This window comes from Ammospiza nelsoni, chromosome Z (genome assembly GCF_027579445.1).
Source record: "Ammospiza nelsoni isolate bAmmNel1 chromosome Z, bAmmNel1.pri, whole genome shotgun sequence".
Lineage (NCBI taxonomy): Eukaryota > Metazoa > Chordata > Aves > Passeriformes > Passerellidae > Ammospiza > Ammospiza nelsoni.
Window position 1 is genome coordinate 78,686,695 of NC_080669.1, and position 12,800 is coordinate 78,699,494.

Sequence of the window (12,800 nt, forward strand, 5' to 3'; positions counted from 1 at the left end):
CCAATTGCCCCTCACTGCACCTCACCAGAACCAAAGCACACCTCCCTCGCTCCTCCACCCACTGGGGACACCTCGAGCGCAGATGCCCCTCCCTACCGCCCCTCCCGGACCCCCTAAAACACGGGCCCCCCCACCCTCTGTCCCTGCCATCCAGGGGCCGCCGGACCCGGGCACCGCGGTCTCTGACCCCCCCCCCGGGAATCTTCGCCAGCCTGGAAGGCAGAGACGCCGAACCCCCGCCATCCCCCCACCCCCCCGACCAGCGCCCCGCTCCCCGCTAGCCCCACCCCTGCCCCCCCTCTCCGGGGACACCGCCCCTCGCCCCGGCGCGGTGCCGCCCATCCCCGTGCCCGGCCGGCCGGGCGGGGACCGGCGGCGCCGCCCCCCCGGGGGAGGGCGGTCGGTGGCGGTCGGCGGGGCGGGGGCGCGGCGGGGGCGCCGGAGCGGCGGGCGGCGGCCGGGGCGGAGGAGCCAGCGCGGCCCATGGCTCCGCCGCTGCCGCTGCCGCTGCTGGCGCTGCTGCTGGCGCTGCTGCCGGTACCGACGGGCGCGGGGCGGCGGGCGGCGACCCCCGACGGGGCGCCCGCCAACTTGACAGTGGCGGTGGTGCTGCCGGAGCGCAACGTGAGCTACGCGTGGGCTTGGCCGCGCGTGGGTCCGGCGCTCAGCCTGGCGCTGGAAGCGCTGGAGCGGGGCGAGCCGCCGTTGCTGCCGCGGCCCTTCTCAGTGCGCGTCGAGTTCATGAGCTCGGAGCTGGAGGGCGCCTGCTCCGAGTACGTGGCACCCCTCAACGCCGTGGACCTGAAGCTCTACCACGACCCCGACGTGCTGTTCGGGCCGGGCTGCGTGTACCCCGCCGCGTCCGTGGGGCGCTTCGCCTCTCACTGGCGGCTGCCCCTCATCACCGGCGGGGCGGTGGCCGCGGGTTTCAGCCGCAAACGGGAGCACTACAGCACGACGGTGCGCACCGGGCCCTCGGCACCCAAACTGGGCGCCTTCGTCTCCCACCTCCACGCGCACTTCAACTGGAGCGCCCGCGCGGTGCTCCTCTACGTGGACCGCAAGACCGACGACCGACCCTATTACTTCACCGTCGAGGGTGTCTACCAGGAGCTGCAGGATGGCAACAACCTCACCGTCACCGTCCACATCTACTCCCCCGAGGAGGGCGGCCCCGACACCGCCGTCCACTTCATCAAAGCCAACGGGCGCGGTGCGTGGGGTGGCGCGGCGTGGGGTGCGGGGGGGACACCGTGACCACGGGCGGGAACGGGCTGAGCGCCCGCGGAGCGGGGGCAGCGGAGTGGGAGTGGGAGGAGGAAAGGGAGAGCGGAGGGGGCTCCCCTCGGGAGATCTGCGTAGGGCTTGGAGGGGGGAGGCAAAATCCTCCGCGGGGCACAGCGGGGGGCTGAGGGTGAGATGGGATCTGTGGGGGGCACGGTGCGGGACATTGGACCTGTCTGGGGCACAGCAGGGGGAAGGATGGGGTGCAGCAAGGGCACTGGGGTACTGTGGATGACATGTAGAGTACAGCAAGGGGTTAAGCGAGCAGCAGGACACATCTGGGGCACAGAGAGGGGATGGGGATACAGTGGGACCGCTGCAGAACACAGCAAAGGGCTGGGAATACAGTGGGATGCATGTGCGGCACAAAAAGGGACCAGAGGTGGCAGTGGGACCTGTTTGGGACACGATAAGGGACTGGAGGGCAATGGAGATCCACACAGGGCACAGCAGTGTCTGAGAGGGCAGTGAGACACATGTGGGGCACAGCAAGGGGATGGGAACAGAGTGTGATCGTGTGGGGTGCAGCAACAGTGCAAGGAGGCAGTGACACCTTTGTGGGGCACCATGAGGGTCTGAGGACACAGTGGGACTTGAGAGGGGTCGAGAGCAAAATGGTGCCTGTGTGAGGCATGGCAAGGGAACACGGATCTGGTGGGACTCACATGGGGTGCAGTAGGGAATTGGCAGAGTGACACCTGTGGTAGGGCATGGCAAGGGGCCAGAGGAAGAGTGGGACCCCTGTGGGGCACAACAAGAGGCTGGAGGCACAGTGGGACGCATGAGGGGCACAGGGAGGGGTGGGCAAAATGGGCTCTCTGTGGGGTGCAGTGAGGATTGAGCACATTTTGTCACAGTGGGGCTGGAGGAGCAGCAGGACCTGCACAGGAGGTGAGTTCACAGGGGACAAGAGAGAACCTCAGCCCTTCCCAGACCAAACCCTGTGTGATTGGAAGGGCCAGGATTCAGCAGGAGGAGGGGGCACAGTATCTCCCTCCTAGGCCCCAGTCCAGCCAACCTTTGCCAGCAATAGCTGGGGCACACCCCTAGCTCTTGGGACACGTGCTGTGAGGAGCACCCTGTGGGAGCACCCCACCATCCGTGTCAGCAGGATCAGGGTGACCCAGGCACGTCCTTGGAGGCTGAAGGTGATGGAGGGGATGTGGCTCTCTGGAGAACATACCCAGAGAACCATGGTGCCAGCATACCTAGGTGGCTGTGCAGTGCTCAGGCAGAGCCCCCAGAGTGGCACCTGGGCACCCCAGGCTGTGCCTTGTCCCTGCTGCACCCCCAGGATGGGGCTGTGATTGCTTCACCCTGCTGATGGAGGGATAAATCAATTTGGTGCCTTGTGAGTGCCCCAGGAGAGCAGCTATATTGGGAGCAGGAGGAAATGGAGGGGCTTACAGAGGCAGCAGGAGAGCAAGGGCAGCCTGATGCTCTTTCATTATTGATGAGCAGGGTGTATCAATCCCGGAGTCAGCCACTCCGCAGTGCTTCTTAATGGATTCTGAGATGCTGTGTCATTAGGAAGGACATCTAGCCCGGATAAGTGGAGCCAGATGGGCCAGCAGGACTTGTGTCCAAGGCTGGGCAGGACCAGGCTGCAGGGGGAGGTGCTTTGGGGTACTGGACTGGATTTCAGTCAGGATTGAGGCCAGTGAGGCTGAGTCCATGGAGCGAGCATCCCATGGCTGCCCCCCGGATGGGAGTTCTTCCCTGTGCCATCACCAGCCATGGAGTTTGGAGCTTGTTATGGGGTGAGGGCAAAGGACTCTGCAGGGAGAAGGGCTGAAATCAGTGATTCCCATCAACATTTCCATCTTGGTGCTGTAAATCACTCCAGTGGAAATCAGTCCCTCGGGTGCAGGCACGGGGTTGTGGCTGCTGGGGGAGAAGGCCAGGCATGGGCAGAGGCCCGAGGGCTTTCTAAGCTGGAGTCATAGTATCACAGGACCATAGAAAGGCTTGGGTTGAAAGGGACGTTAAACGTCATTCAGTTCCATTCCCCTGGCATGGGCAGGGATGTTGAGAGGGTCTGGGCCTCTCTGGCCACAGCTCAGAGGTGGTGCCAGGGTGGGGGGCTGAGTGCTTGGCCCCACAGAGTTGGGTGCTCTGGGCTGCAGAGATGGTTGTTGCTCCTATCCTAGCCCAGGTGCGTGGGGCAGGGAATGGAGACTTGCCGGGCTGTCCCAGGGGTTGGCACTCCTGCATGGAATGGCAGGGAGATAGCAGCAGCATCCTCAGCTGCATCCATGTCCATGACCTGCAATAACATCATGTATCATCCCTCTTGGCATCACCTTCCTTCTCCCAAGTCATGGGCAGGAGTTTGGTGAATGTTTCCTAGAGAAAGCTGCTTCCCTGCCCCTCTGTGCACCCCTAACACTGCTGGTCTTGACAGTCACAGGTCTAATGAACGGGCACGAGGGGGGGTGGGATTGCCCCTCTCACCAGTGCCTGGGAGACGTGCAGGGCCCCACGTCTCTCCTGCCATTTGCAAAAGCACTGATATAATTAGAGCTGTGGTTGAGAGAATTACTGGCGCATCTGCCTGCAAAAAGCCCAGGTGCCCTGCCTGGGGAGATGGCTGGGTGGTGCTGCTGGAGGGGAGTGCATTTGGTCTTCACCCCCACACTCCCCCTGGGCCAGCGCCATGGTCTATGCACAGCAGTGCCCTGTGCTGGTGGAACTGCTCGAAACTGGGATTTTCTGCCTGAACCTGGGATTTGCCCTCATTTCAGGGTTATCTTACATCATGCAGGGGTCAAGCAGTGTTCTGCCACCTCATCTGCATGCTCGTGGTCCTGCCCCTTCCCTGGGACCTGGCACTCTGCTGCCTATCCAAGAGACACCCCCTAAATAAATCAGTCAGGGGTCTGGATGCACTCCAGCCTTGCAGAACTTCATTCCCCTTGTCCTGGGTGATGCTGAGGCTGCCTTTGGCCATTTTCCGGCCCCTGGGGGTGCCTGAGCCCCCTAAGGCGCTGCTGGCTGTGCAGAAAGCTGCCAGCTGGAGTCAGCTGCCTGCCTAGGGAGAGCCCCAAGCATTGACCCTTCCTTCTGCACAGCTCATGCAGCCTGTCCCCAGGGAGCCATCTAGGCGCCGTCCATCCCCTTGCTTGGTGGCCTTTGACCAGGCAGGCTTTTGCTGCCGCCGCAGGGGCTGGCTGCCTGCGGTGTCCCACCATCTGCTACCAGCTGTTGAGGCTCCCTTGCCCCGGTGGCTCCCTTTACTTGGTGCCTGCAGTGGGGTGGGGAGGGTCCCGTCTATGTCCTTAGGGGGAACCCTCAGGCTCTGCGTGTTGGGGAGGTGCTGAGCTGCCCGCCCTGGATGAGAAATCTGGGGACATTTCTTGATGCAGGACTAGCAAAGTGGAGAAGCCAAGAGTGTTTATTTGAAGTATTGCAGCATTCAGAGGGAACCATTTCAAACCCTGAAGCAGGCTGTTGCTCACACATAGCCCACAGTGCTGCGATTTCTCCCTCCCCCGTGCCCAGAAGCAGCTCCCCACATTGCTGTGGATTCCCTGTGCCCAAGGTGGCTGTGCTGGGCCTCTTCTCCCACCTGGGGGATTCCTCACTGCCCCCGTGGGTGATGCTGCTAGCCCTGCTGCCCCCACGGCTGGGTTCCTGCGTGGCTGGGTGCCTTCCAGCAGCAGAGACCCCTTCCCGGTGTGCGGCCCTTTCTCGCCTCCATCGCCGCCTCTCCCCGGGTCCAGCCGGGGCGCTGGGCCCCATGCAGAGGAGCTGTGTGTCGGGGCCAGCGCCCAAGCGTGACATTCCTCCAGCACCCGCTGCCGCCGCCTCCTCCGTTGCTCAATCCCGGGTTCCCAGCCAGACTGGCTGGAGCGGGGGCCCTGGTTTTCCGGGGGGAGGGAGGAGGCAGTGTCAGGATCCTCAGCAAGGGCACGGAGGGCCCCTGCTCGGGGGGTTCGGACGCTTTCAGGCGCCCGTCCCCGCAGCCTGTGATGCCCTGTGCCAGCGGCGTGCCGGCCCCACACAGCCCTTGGGTGGGCATCCCATGGGGGCTGGCCGAGCCCCCAGCAGAGGGTGGGGGCAGGTGGGATGTCCTGACGGGGCCCGGGCACCCCCTTGCCGTGTGGGTCACACCGGCGAGATGCTCTGTTTCCAATTAGCTGCCGCCGAAGGTGCTGGAATCTGGGAACCTGCGCATTCCTGCCGCACAGACAGCCGGCCACGAACCCAAACATGGGTTTGTCCCATTCCACAGCCCGGGTTCCCCAGGGGCCTCAGGCGCACGGCTCCAGTGCCTCTCCCAGCACCCCTGATTCCGTGGCTAGGGCTGGCATAGAGCAGCACGGAAACTGGTGTAGGGGGAAGACATCCTCTGGCTGGCTTCTGCTGGATCAGGGTGTGTGGGGTCTGTGCCTGGGGCATCCACCTCATGATTTCCAGCAAGTTTTTCCCTGTTCTCCTGTCCCACTTCAGTGTGAGGTGATTGACGGGGCAGGAGTGGGTCACTGCCAGAAGGGGCTGTGGGTCTGGCCATGGGTCGCAGGGAGGCAGTGAGCCAAGCCCTGCCCCATCTGCCTGCTCTATCACAGCCTCCCAATGCTCTGGGGCTGTTCTGCCCCACCTGCCCCTTCCCTGGCTGTGTGCCTGGGTGTCCCTGCCCCGCTGAAGCCCCTGCCTCTCTGTGGCAGTGGTATATCTCTGTGGGCCGCCAGAGATGCTGCGGCAGATCATGCAGCTGGCGCAACAGGAGAACCTCACCAATGGTGACTACGTCTTCTTCTACCTGGATGTCTTCGGGGAGAGCCTGCGGGGTGACTCTGCCCGTGACCCCTTCAAGCCCTGGCAGGACAGCCCTGGCCAGGACTCAGGACTGCGTGAGGCTTTCCAGGTGAGCTGTGCCCACCTGCCTGGGGACAGAAACCTCTCCAGCCTGGCCCCAGAGTGTGAACCAGGGTGATGTGCTTGGTTGCAGATGGTGCTGGTGATCACCTACTATGAGCCCCAAAACCCTGAGTACCAGCAATTCCAAACCCAGCTCATCCTGCGAGCTAAGCAGAAATTTGGGGTGCAGCTCAACTACTCCCTGGTGAGTGAGTTCCCCTGTGTGCTGGGGTGGTGGGGTCCCTTCACACTTCACCAGGATGCAGAGGGTGGGACACAGCCACAGACAGTGTGAGAGGGATCATCCCTGGAGGGAACAGCCACAGGCACTGCCATCCCTGCAGGGGGCATGTTGGCCCCAGAGTGGTGATGGGGCGGTGGGTGGGTGCATGGCGCTGCTGTGAAGATTCTGGGATGCTCCTGTGTGTGTGGCTGTGGGCGTGCTCAGATTCCCCCGGCAGATGAACCTGGTGGCGGGGTGTTTCTATGATGGGATGCTGCTGTACGCCATGGTGCTGAATGAGACTCTGCGTGAGGGCGGCTCCAAGAAAAATGCCACCCACATCATCGAGAAGATGCGGGACCGCAAGTTCCAGGGTAACACTGGGATGGGAACAGCGGGGCTGGGGGTGCCGTGGGGGTGGTGGAACTCAGTCCCCATCCCTCCTGCATCTTAATTTTCCTGCAGGCGTCACAGGGCTTGTGAGCATGGACAGCAACAATGACCGAGACACTGACTTCAACCTATGGGCCATGAGTGACCCCAAGACCGGGCAGTATGAGGTGGGGAGAGGTTCCCCCTGGCTGGGGTTGGGGGATGGGATGGTGGGGTGTGGGATGGCCTCATCTCTCTCTGCCTGCCTTAGGTGGTGGGACACTACTCGGGTGTGGAGAAGCAAATCCACTGGCTGGGACGACCCATCCCCTGGGTGAAGGGGGCTCCCCCCTTGGACAACCCTCCCTGTGTCTTTGATGTGGATGACCCCTCCTGTGATAAAAGTGGGTGTCCTGGGTCCCCTCATCCCTTGGACCCCAGCAAGCTTCCATATGCGTGCATGTCAGTCTGGCTGTCAGCTAGGCCACCCTGACATATCCTCTCCTGCCTGCAGCCCCCCTCTCTATGCTGGCCATCGTGGCTTTGGGCACTGGCCTCACCTTTGTCATGTTTGGCATCTCCAGCTTCCTCATCTTCAGGTCAGCACTGGGGGAACCTCTGTCTGATGGGCGGGTGGGTGGGCAGGCAGGGCAGAGGGGATGGAGGCCTGACCCCTATGTGTCCCCCCAGGAAGCTGATGCTGGAGAAGGAGCTTGCCAGCATGCTCTGGAGGATCCGCTGGGATGAGCTGCAATTTGGAAGTCCTGAGCGGTACCACAAGGCAGCAGGCAGCCGGCTCACCTTGTCCCTGGTGAGAGGAGCCATCCCTGAGGCACCACCCTGCCCCTGTGCTGCCTTGTCATCCTTATATAGCTCTCCATTCCCTATAGAGACTTACTCCATCCATCCCTGCCATGACTTTCCATTTCCTGCAGAGCCACAGTAGATCCATCCTCTATACAGCCCTGAGTCCTCTGCGTAGCACCAAACTTCATCAAGTCCCTGTGTTGCCCTCCATCCCCTACAGACATACCTTGTCCATGTACTACATTCTGTGCAGTGCCTCATCCTGGAGCCTTCTCCTTTCCTAAAGAGCATGCAGAGCTTGTCCTTATCTTTAGAGCCCATCCTGCACCGTCCCCTGCACACCTTGGATATCCTTGCCCTGCTCCATTGGTGCAGGTCATCCCTCCCTCCCAGGGTTCCTCTCCCTAATCCCCTCCTTCCCACAGCGTGGCTCCAGCTATGGCTCCCTGATGACCACCCATGGCAAGTACCAGATCTTCGCCAACACCGGCCACTTCAAGGTCAGTGCAGCAGGCAGGGAGCTGAGCCCTCCCCCTGAAATGCCCCAGCTCTGCTGTGCTCCCACCTGGCTACACCCCCATCCCGCAGGTTGCTGGTGCTTTCCTCCCCTTTGCAAATTCATCCAGTGGACATTGACCTTTTCCCCTTCCCAAACACCCCAGGGCAATGTTGTGGCCATTAAGCACATCAACAAGAAGCGCATCGAGCTGACGCGGCAGGTGCTCTTCGAGCTAAAGCATGTAGGTTTGGGGTCTGGGCTAGGGCAGGCAACCTGCTTGGGAGTGCAGGGATTGGTCCTGGGCATGTGGGAGGGCAGCAGGAACAACAGCTCAGGACTATCTTGGGTCCACTTCCACCTGCAGATGCGAGACATCCAGTTCAACCACCTGACCCGCTTCATCGGGGCGTGCATCGACCCCCCCAACATCTGCATCATCACTGAGTACTGCCCACGGGGCAGCTTGCAGGTAGTGGGGCTTGGGGACACTGCAGGTGACACTGAGACATTTCATTTCTAGTGACCCAGCTAGGCTGCGTTTTGTGGACGGGGCTGTGGATGCTGGTGGCCACCTGAGCCCTCCCAGCTGAGCTGTCCAAGCAGGTGTCAGAGGCCAGCGGAGGGGAGGGGGTGGGTGCTGCAGACCCCCGAGCTGGGCACTTGGTGAGGCTGCCATCACCATGACCTGGGTGCCTGGTGGGGTCCACTCAATGTGCTACCGCAGGATGTCCTGGAGAACGAGAGCATCAACCTGGATTGGATGTTCCGCTACTCCCTCATCAATGACATTGTCAAGGTATCCAGCTGAGGCGTGTGAGGGGATGGGGAGCGGTGCCTGAGGGATATGAGCTTCACTGTGTCCATCTGTCCCAGGGAATGGCCTTCCTGCACAACAGCATCATTGGCCATCACGGCAGCCTCAAGTCATCCAACTGCGTGGTGGACAGCCGCTTCGTGCTGAAGATCACAGACTACGGCCTGGCCAGCTTCCGCTCGCCCAGCGACAATGAGGACACACATGCACTCTATGCCAGTGAGTGCCTGCCTGGGAGGACCAGGAGGATGGGGTGGCCCTGTCTCACTGCTCCATTGCTTTGTCCCACTAGAGAAGCTGTGGACAGCCCCAGAGCTGCTGCAGAAGGGACACCTGCCCACCCTGGGCATGCAGAAAGCTGATGTCTACAGCTTCGGCATCATCGTGCAGGAGGTTGCTTTGCGCAACGGCCCCTTCTATATCGAGGGCATGGACCTGAGCCCTAAAGGTGAGGATCGAGAGCACGTGTGTGGAGCTCCTGCCCCACCAAGGAAGCCTGGTGCTCACTGTTGGCCATGCCCCGGCAGAGATTGTGCAGAAGGTGCGTAACAGCCAGAAGCCCTTCTTCCGGCCCTCCATCGACATCGGGGTGCACAGCGAGGAGCTGGCAGTGCTGATGGAACGCTGCTGGGCGCAGGAGCCGGCCGAGCGCCCTGACTTCAGTCAGATCAAGATCTTCATCCGTAGATTCAACAAGTGGGTGGTTGGCACGTGGGGGCGGTGGCCCTGGGTGGAAGTGGGCACAGCCATGGGGGTGGTGGTTGGGGGGGCACGTCTTCCTGCAGTGCCAACTGACTGCACCTCACCAGGGAGGGAAGCACCAGCATCCTGGACAACCTGCTGTCGCGCATGGAACAGTATGCCAACAACCTGGAGAAGCTGGTGGAAGAGAGGACACAGGCCTACCTGGAGGAGAAGCGCAAGGCAGAGAACCTCCTCTACCAGATTCTGCCCCAGTGAGAGGGGGACACAAGGGGGTGTGTGGGTCTGAGGGTTGGTGTGGGTTCAGCATGCACCTGCTGCTGTGCAAGTATGGAGTCCCATGCCAGCTCTCCATGATGGTGTGGGACAAGGGTTACAGGGGGAACAGTGGGTTTGGGGTGGAGCTCACCACTATCCTTGCCAGTTCTGTGGCAGAGCAGCTGAAGCGTGGAGAGACAGTGCGGGCTGAGGCTTTCGACAGTGTCACCATCTACTTCAGTGACATCGTGGGCTTCACCGCCCTCTCGGCAGAGAGCACTCCCATGCAGGTGAGAGCAGGACTTGGGGGGCAGCACCTCTGTGGGGCTGTTGGAAGTCTCACACCCTGGCAGTGCCATCCCTGGGGCTGGGGGAACATGTCCTCTCCCAAATGTACACACACCCTTGTTCCATACAGGTCGTGATGCTGCTGAACGATCTCTACACTTGCTTTGATGCCATTATCGACAACTTTGACGTCTACAAGGTGAGTGGTGTGGTGAGCAAGCACAGCCGCCCAGAGTGAGGCAGGCAGCAAGAAGCCCAGGTTGTACCTGCCCCCCCTGCCCCCACAGGTGGAGACCATTGGGGATGCCTACATGGTGGTCTCGGGGCTGCCGGTGCGCAATGGGAAACTGCATGCCCGTGAGATTGTCCGTATGGCCCTGGCCCTGCTCGAGGCTGTCAAAACCTTCAAGATCCGTCACCGTCCCAACGACCAGCTCCACCTGCGCATCGGCATACACACCGGTGAGTCCCCATGCCAGCCAGCTGGGGGGTGCCTGCCCACCCGCCTGCCCACCCTGCAACATCCCCAAGTGCCTCTGTGCCTGCAGGTCCCGTCTGTGCCGGGGTGGTGGGCCTCAAGATGCCACGGTACTGCCTCTTCGGGGACACGGTGAACACCGCATCCCGCATGGAATCCAACGGCCAGGGTAAGCTAGGGCAGCTGAATCCAGAGCCACAGGGTGTGTCCTGTTCCCGTGGCACCCAGCCATGTCTCTCTTGCTCCTCTATGCTACTCAGCCCTGAAGATCCATGTCTCATCTGCCACCAAAGAAGTCCTGGATGAGTTCGGCTGCTTTGAGCTGGAGCTACGTGGCGATGTAGAAATGAAGGTGAGGGCTTAGCGATGCCGTTGGGGTGCCAGCCCTTCCAACCATAGGGAAATGTGATGGGGAGGTGGGTTGGGGCTGGGACCCCTTGTTGCTCTCAGTGCTGGGGATGACACCCAGGGAGCAGCTCCAGGGGCAGGCAGGGTCTAACTTGCTCACCTCTGCCTCCAGGGCAAGGGAAAGATGCGGACATACTGGCTGCTGGGTGAGAGGAAAGACCCTTAAGTCATTTGAGCCCAGTGGCTGTGGCAGAGCCCCCAGCTCAATGGGGCCACCAGTGCTTTCCGGTGCCCCAGGATGCACCGGCACCCCCCCATCCACCTGACACTGCATCCACCTGACTCTGCAGCCCCCCTGCTTCAGCAGGGCCGGGGCAAGGTGGGGCAGCGGCCACAGTACCGTCTGCTCCCCTCCATCAGCACCAGCAAAGCCCACCTTCCCCACAGCCTCTGCTGGAGTGGGGTAACCAGCCCCCATCCAGCCCAAGAGACCTTGTATTCCCCCCCACTCTGAGGTCTGCCACCCCTGCCCTCTCCCCTGTGGCTCAGCTGGCTCTGAGCTTCTCCGGGGCCTGGCTGCCCCGCAGGGCACTTTGCCGTCTCTTTTCAGTACCTTGCCCCCAGCAGAAGTTGTGCCCATGTCAACCCCTCCCTGGGGTGGGGGGAAATGGGGATTCCTGCCAAGACTGACTCCTTGGCCAGGTCAGGCTTCAATGCCGCAGCTCCCCCCCTCCCCAGACTCCCTTTCCCCTGTATATAACCCCACCGGGTCATGTAAATACCCATCCCTCCTCCAGGTGTAAATATAGGACTTGCTGCAACTATTTTGTTGAAATACAAACTTCCCCAGATCAATCTGTCCTGTGGCCTCTACTTCGCTCTGCCCCAGCATGCCAAGTGGGGAGGGAGGCCGGGGGAACGCCAATATGGAACTCAGCCTGGGCTGGTGACAGGCTGAAACATCCCAAGAGATTGTATCCTGGGGGTCTGTCTGCGGTGCAGGGCAGGAGTGTGGGCATGGGGAGACAGTGCTGGGCGGTCGCAGAGCGGCTGTTGAGGGCTTGGGCGGTGCTGGGAAGGCAGGGCTGCCGTGGGTTTGCTTTGGCGTGAGGGCTGCAGTGCGTTCCTCTGAGCTCATGCTCTGGCCGCCCCGCTGCCGCCTCTTACTGGAACACACCTGTGCCTGGGGACTGGAACAACGGCTGCCTGTCACCCACTGCCTGCCTGCGCCGGGAGGGGACGTGTCCCAGGGGATGGGGCTGTGCCAGGGGCTCTGCCTTCATGCCTAAGGAGGAAATCTTGGGACCACAGGGTGTTTTTGGTCAACAGTGACTTGCAACTTTCAGCAGGGCTGAAAGGTTTTCCATTTTGCTTCATGCTCTCAGGGGATTTGAGAATCCCAGGGACAGAGTGCTCCCCCTCCAAACATCCATCTTGAAACAGCCTTGGAGTAGGCAAGGGTGCTGGGACTACCTGTGTCCCCTTGTCTTTTATTACTTGTGGGGCTGGAGCTGTCTGCTCGGGGGGTCATAGGGGTCATAGAGGTTGAAGGGCTCGGGATGCCCTAAGTACATGGTAATGGGAGTGGAGAAGTCTGCATTCCTCTTGAAGGGAATGTTTGTGCCGAAGAGGGCAGTGACACCCTGGAGAGGAGAGAATTGGAGAGATCTCTGTCAGCAGCTGAGAGTCTCAGGGTACTGGCAGGACAGGGTGGTGGGGGCCTTACCGGCCGTCCACGGGCTTGCTCCATCCAGAAGCTGCTTGGCTGCTCTGTTAAGTAATCGTGATGCTGCAGTGGAAGCAAAATGTGAGCCAGAGGGGATGGCATGCTCAGCAGGACAAGAGCCTTGCCGCCTCCCTGGAGGCT

The 12,800-nt window shown here is 61.5% G+C and overlaps 1 protein-coding gene across 1 annotated transcript; it reads left to right on the forward strand.

The window, feature by feature from the left end:
- Positions 1–483: 483 nt before the first annotated feature.
- On the forward strand, positions 484–11,788 carry NPR2 (natriuretic peptide receptor 2). The gene is made up of 22 exons (XM_059492019.1): positions 484–1,213; positions 5,952–6,151; positions 6,236–6,349; positions 6,606–6,741; positions 6,833–6,927; positions 7,011–7,143; positions 7,254–7,338; positions 7,430–7,550; positions 7,972–8,046; positions 8,209–8,286; positions 8,410–8,514; positions 8,770–8,841; positions 8,919–9,078; positions 9,152–9,307; positions 9,387–9,555; positions 9,669–9,815; positions 9,986–10,109; positions 10,238–10,306; positions 10,395–10,569; positions 10,656–10,754; positions 10,846–10,937; positions 11,106–11,788. Exons 1-22 carry the CDS (start codon positions 484–486, stop codon positions 11,157–11,159), a joined length of 3,189 nt encoding a protein of 1,062 aa, XP_059348002.1. The 3' UTR covers positions 11,160–11,788.
- Positions 11,789–12,800: the final 1,012 nt, after the last annotated feature.

Coding starts and splice junctions, on each gene's coding strand:
- NPR2 (XM_059492019.1), top strand. CDS start 484: ATGGCTCCGCCGCTGCCGCTGCCGCTGCTGGCGCTGCTGCTGGCGCTG. Junction 9,556..9,668: donor TTCATCCGTAGATTCAACAA/GTGGGTGGTTGG, acceptor GCACCTCACCAG/GGAGGGAAGCACCAGCATCC. Junction 10,938..11,105: donor GTGGCGATGTAGAAATGAAG/GTGAGGGCTTAG, acceptor CTCTGCCTCCAG/GGCAAGGGAAAGATGCGGAC.